Raw genomic sequence first — 5,890 nt, 5'->3', positions numbered from 1 at the left:
GCCATTTGACCCCACTTTGATTGCCATAAATTAATGCTATGGAATCCTGAGAGTTGTAGTTTTACTAAAGGTCTAATGAATGCCATTTGACCCCTCTTTAAATGCTGTAGATCAAGGCAATGGAATCCTGGGAGTTGTAGTTTTACTAAGAGATGAATTTTTAAATTTATTATTTATTTATTATTTAAACTTATATGCCGCCACTCCCCTGGGGCTCGGAGCAGCCCCAGGGGAATGTCCCTTGACCCCACTTTAAATGCTGTAGATCACTGCTATGGAATCCTGGGAGTTGTAGTTTTACTAAGAGATGAACGAATGGTCCGTATTAATTCTTATTCCAGGGTCCTGATGGTTTGGGATGAGAGTGAAGCCTGCAACATCTCCCACAAGGTGCCCAGCAGGGTCATCCTCACTTGCCATATTCCGAGCTCCGGGAAGAACTTGACCTCCCAGGCCATCGTCCAGCGAATGGAGAGGATTTTGGGTAACCCAGGCGCACCATGGCCCAGCTGGATGGTGAGGAAGGCAATGGCTGCATTACATTTATGCAGTTTGGGGCACTCGAATTACTGTGCTTCAAAGCTATGGAATCCAGGGAGTTGGTGTTTGCACAAGGCCCAAGACCTTGTCAAACTACAACTCCCATGACACCATAGCCTTGATCTGTGGCAGTTCAGAGTATTTAGAAAGAACACAATAATTTCCTCCTAAGCAAAAACAAGCTGTGTGTGTGTGTGTGTGTGTGTATACACATATACATATATACACATATACACACAGTTTGTGTTATACACACACATACTCATGTACATACTTACCCTCACATGTGTTATGCCAGGATTACAACAAGCATTGTGTTCTCAAATGGCAGAGTTTGGACAAAACTCTTTTGGACTTATAATAATAATAATAATTATTATTATTATTATTTTATTAACATATTTATTATTATTCTCATCATTATCATTGTTGTTATATTGTTGTTTTATTTAACAATTTATTATTATTATTATTATTACCATATTTTTTATTATTATTATCATCATAGTTGTTGTATTATTATCATTGCTGTTGTAAATAAATGTAATGTTCGTTTGTGGAATTAACATAACTCAAAAACTACTGGATGAATTGATACCAAATTTGGACACAAGACACCTCTCAGGCCAATGAGTGACCCTCACTCATAAAAATATGGAAAAACATAGCATAAGAGACTTAAAAAGCCAAAAAACAAAAATACATTACAATGCATGTGCATAAGCACACAAATACACATATACACAAATATATACACACGTATTATACACATATATGCAAACACAAAACACATATACACAGACTGGGCCACAGCAACGTGTGGTAGGGGACGGCTAGTGTATATATATATTAGTATATATATGGGATTAAAATAACTCAAAAACCACTGGACGAATTGACACAAAATTTGGACACAATGCACCTAGCAGACCAACAAGTGACCATCACTCATACAACTTCCACAAAAACACAGCGGAAAGGACTTAAAACCCCAAAAAATCTAAATAATGAGAAGCTAAATGACGATACAAGAAAAAAGGGAAGGAAGGGGAGAAAGAAAAGAAAGAAAGGAAGAGGGAGGGAGGGAAAGAAAGGAAAGAGAGAAAGAATCATGGAAGCAAAGAGCGAAGGAAGGACAAAGAAAGGAAAGAGAGAAAGAATCATGGAAGCAAAGAGCGAAGGAAGGACGGAGAGAAAGTGGGAGGGAAAGAAGAAGGGGGAAGGAAGGAAAGTTAGAGAAGGAAGAAAGAGCGAAGGAAAGAAGGAAGGAAAGAGGGAGCGAAGGAAAGGGGGAAGATGTAGAGAAAGAGGAAGGAAAGGAAAGAAGGAAAGAGAGAAGGAAGGAAAGATGTAGAGAAGGAGAGAAAGGAGAAGGAAAAGAAAAAAGGGGAAGAAAGAAAAAGGGAAAGAAGGAAGGAGGGAAAGAAGGAGAGAAGGAAAGAGAGAAGATGGAAACAAAAAGCAAAGGAAGGAAGGAAAGAGGTAGAGAAGGAAGGAGGGAAAGAAGGAAAGAGAGAAGAAAGGATGGAAGCAGAAAGCGAAGGAAGGAAAGAGGTAGAGAAGGAAGAAAGGAGAGAAAGAGGGAGGGTAGGAAAGAGAGAAGGATGGATGGAAGCAAAAAGCAAAGGAAGGAAGGAGAGAAGGAAAGAAGAAAAGGGAAGGAAGGAGCAAAGGAAGGGGGAAGATGTCAAAAAAGAGGGAGGGAGGGAAGGAAAGAAGGAAAGAGAGAAGGAAGGAAAGAGGTAGAGAATGAGCGAAAGAAGAAGGAAAAGGAAAAGGGGGGAAGAAAGGAAAGAGGTAGAGAAGGAAGGAGGGAAAGAAGGAGAGAAGGAAATAGAGAAGAAAGGATGGAAGCAGAAAGCGAAGGAAGAAAGGAGAGGAATGGGGAGGGAAGGAAGGAAAGAGAGAAGGAAGGCTGGAAGCAAAAGGCAAAGGAAGGAAGGAGAGAAGGAAAGAAGAAAAGGGAAGGAAGGAAGGAGTAAAGGAAGGGGGAAGATGTAGAGAAAGAGGGAGGGAAGGAAAGAAGGAAAGAGAGAAGGAAGGAAAGAGGTAGAGAATGAGCGAAAGAAGAAGGAAAAGGAAAAGGGGGGAAGAAAGGAAAGAGGTAGAGGAGGAAGGAGGGAAAGAAGGAGAGAAGGAAATAGAGAAGAAAGGATGGAAGCAGAAAGCGAAGGAAGAAAGGAGAGGAATGGGGAGGGAAGGAAGGAAAGAGAGAAGGAAGGCTGGAAGCAAAAGGCAAAGGAAGGAAGGAGAGAAGGAAAGAAGAAAAGGGAAGGAAGGAAGGAGTAAAGGAAGGGGGAAGATGTAGAGAAAGAGGGAGGGAAGGAAAGAAGGAAAGAGAGAAGGAAGGAAAGAGGTAGAGAATGAGCGAAAGAAGAAGGAAAAGGAAAAGGGGGGAAGAAAGGAAAGAGGTAGAGGAGGAAGGAGGGAAAGAAGGAGAGAAGGAAATAGAGAAGAAAGGATGGAAGCAGAAAGCGAAGGAAGAAAGGAGAGGAATGGGGAGGGAAGGAAGGAAAGAGAGAAGGAAGGCTGGAAGCAAAAGGCAAAGGAAGGAAGGAGAGAAGGAAAGAAGAAAAGGGAAGGAAGGAAGGAGTAAAGGAAGGGGGAAGATGTAGAGAAAGAGGGAGGGAAGGAAAGAAGGAAAGAGAGAAGGAAGGAAAGAGGTAGAGAATGAGCGAAAGAAGAAGGAAAAGGAAAAGGGGGGAAGAAAGGAAAGAGGTAGAGGAGGAAGGAGGGAAAGAAGGAGAGAAGGAAAGAGAGAAGAAAGGATGGAAGCAGAAAGCGAAGGAAGGAAGGAGGTAGAGAAGGAAGAAAGGAGAGAAAGAGGGAGGGAAGGAAAGATAGAAGGAAGGATGGAAGCAAAAAGCAAAGGAAGAAGAGAAGGAAAGAAGGAAAGAAGGAAAGGGAAGGAAGGAAAGAGGGATCAAAGGAAGGAGAGAAAGGAGAGAAAGAGGAAGGGAAGGTTGCCCACAGCAATGCGTGGTGGATACAGCTTGTGTGTGTGTGCGTGTGTGCGTGTCTGACACAACTACTCACAGCGATATAATTTTAGAAAAAGAAGTGGTTGATTATGTCTGGCACTCCTTTCTTCTTTCCTTCTTCCTTTCTTCCAGGTGCCGCAGGATGTACCAGTGGATAATAATTTGGGGCAAATGTTGGGGGTCCTGCTTCTCACCTTGCCAGGAGTCCCTTTATTGCCAGGAGGAAAGGGTTCCCCAATTCATCTGGAGAGAGACCCCATGGTAAGAAAATCAACCATGTGTTAAGAATAGGAACCTTTCCATTCTTGACCTTCAAGAATAATGAGATGCATCTACACACTGTGTAGAGCATGTCTGGTGTAGATACGCACCCCTTTCTTTATGTATCTTGCAGAACGGAAACACCAACGGGCACCCATTGGCGAATGTCTACCGCTCTCTCCTGGCCCTACGAGCGAATTCCTCCCCTCTTCGTGGGACTGGTTTTGCTCCGCTGACCCTCGCTGACCCCTCCGCGAACGTCTTGTCCTTCATTCGGCCGGGGTCTTGTTCCGGTGTCCTGGTGGTCCTCAACCTGGGGTCGTACCCCTTCCTCTTCCGCCTGGAGCAACTGGGCATCCCGGCCCCGGCCAAGGTCCTCTTTAACACTGCCTTGGTGTCCCAAACAGAGGTCAACATGGAGGTGGTCAAGGTGGCACCCGGCCAAGCCATCCTTCTCCGAGTGCCAAGAGGATTGGGACAGTGACCGCTACTGGAAGCAAGGGGAACCCTCATTGGCTGTGCTGTCGCCCAATGGCAGAGTGACTCTTTCCCTATTGGTTGTGTTAGTCTCAATCTTAACCAATGGCAGAGTAATTCCTTTCCTATTGGTTGTTGCAGACTCAGTCTTAGCCAATGGCAGAGCAACTCTTTCCCTATTGGTTGTCGCAGACTCAGTCTTAACCAATTGTAAAGCTACTCCTTTCCTATTGGTTATTGCAAACTCAATCTTAGCCAATGGTAAAGCTACTCTTTTCCTATTGGTTATCGCAGACTCAATCTTAGCCAATGTCAGCGCAACTCCTTCCCTATTGGTTGTCACAGACTCAGTCTTAACCAATAGTAAAGCTACTCTTCCCTATTGGCTGTCACATATTCAATCTTAGCCAATGGCGGAGCAACCCCTTTCTTATTGGTTGTCACAGACGCAGTCTTAACCAATGGCAAAGCTACTCCTTCCCTATTGGCTGTTGCAGATTCACTCTTAGCCAATGGCAGAGCAACTCCTTCCCTATTGGTTGTCGCAGACTCAGTCTGAACCAATGGCAAAGCTACTCCTTTCCTATTGGTTATCGCAGACTCAGTCTTAGTCAATGGCAAAGCTACTCCTTTCCTATTGGTTATTGCAAACTCAATCTTAGCCAATGGCAAAGCTACTCCTTTCCTATTGGTTGTCGCAGACTCAGTCTTAACCAATGGCAAAGCTGCTACTCTCTAATGGCTGTCACAGATTCAATCTTAGCCAATGTCAGAGCAACTCCTTTCCTATTGGTTGTCACAGATTCAATCTTAGCCAATGGCAGAGTATCTTTTCCCCTATTGGTTATTGAACACTCAATCTTAACCAATAGCAGAGCAACTCCTTCCTTAGTGGTTGGCCTAGTGTCAACCTGTATTAATTCTGCAGTGTAAATGCATGAATAGACCCCGGGGACATCTAGAATGTCAAATTAATGTAGTTTGGCACGGCTTTAACGGCCATGGTTCAATGCTATGGAATCCAGGGAGTTGTAGTTTGGAGAGGTCTTCAGTTCTCTTCAAACATAACTGGTCTATGTGTGATATATATGTGTGTGTGTATGTGTGTGAGAGAGTATAATTTGGAATGTATTATGGTTTGTACTAACTTGCAAAAATCCTTTAAATGAAGCTGTCAATCATCCAGGACTGAATGCCCATTTGGACACACATTTTATACGCCTTGTTACGCATTTAATATGATTTTGTTTTTAAAGCGATGCGTACTCCAATATGAATTTGGCACCCTCCGGTTATTTCCGCGTCAAAGTCAAGAGGTATATAATTAACATAGTTGCTTGTAACTAGTTTTGTAATAAGATGGGTGTTTAAACCATTGGGACGAAGAATAAAACGTAAAACTGGGCGAATTGTCTCTGTTTTCCTTGCTGTTGTTTTGTCTGATTCTGTGGCTGAGAGAGTGTGACCTGCCCATGGTCATTGTGTTGACTGAGTGTGGAAGAGCCCTTGGGTGCATCTACACTATGAAATTAACACAGTTTGACACCACTTTAACCACACCTGGCTCGATGCGATGGAATCCTGGGAATTATAGTTTGACAAGGTCTTTGCAATGCCCTAAGGTCAAACCT

General features: G+C 43.3%; 1 protein-coding gene across 1 annotated transcript in view; it reads left to right on the top strand.

Moving 5' to 3' along the window:
- Window positions 1-5,664, top strand: part of LOC132780793 (amino acid transporter heavy chain SLC3A2-like) — a 25,427-nt gene extending 19,763 nt beyond the window's left edge. Inside the window, exons 7-9 of the mRNA XM_067461105.1 lie at window positions 342-516; window positions 3,654-3,782; window positions 3,916-5,664. Coding sequence (XP_067317206.1) covers window positions 342-516; window positions 3,654-3,782; window positions 3,916-4,266 — 655 coding nt within the window. The 3' untranslated portion in view covers window positions 4,267-5,664. The remainder of the gene's footprint in view (window positions 1-341; window positions 517-3,653; window positions 3,783-3,915) is intronic.
- The last annotated feature ends 226 nt before the right edge of the window (window positions 5,665-5,890 follow it).

This window comes from Anolis sagrei, chromosome X, assembly GCF_037176765.1.
Source record: "Anolis sagrei isolate rAnoSag1 chromosome X, rAnoSag1.mat, whole genome shotgun sequence".
Taxonomy (NCBI): Eukaryota; Metazoa; Chordata; class Lepidosauria; order Squamata; family Dactyloidae; genus Anolis; species Anolis sagrei.
The sequence above is the reverse complement of the archived record's forward strand: the minus strand, read 5'-3'. Positions and strand labels throughout refer to the sequence as shown.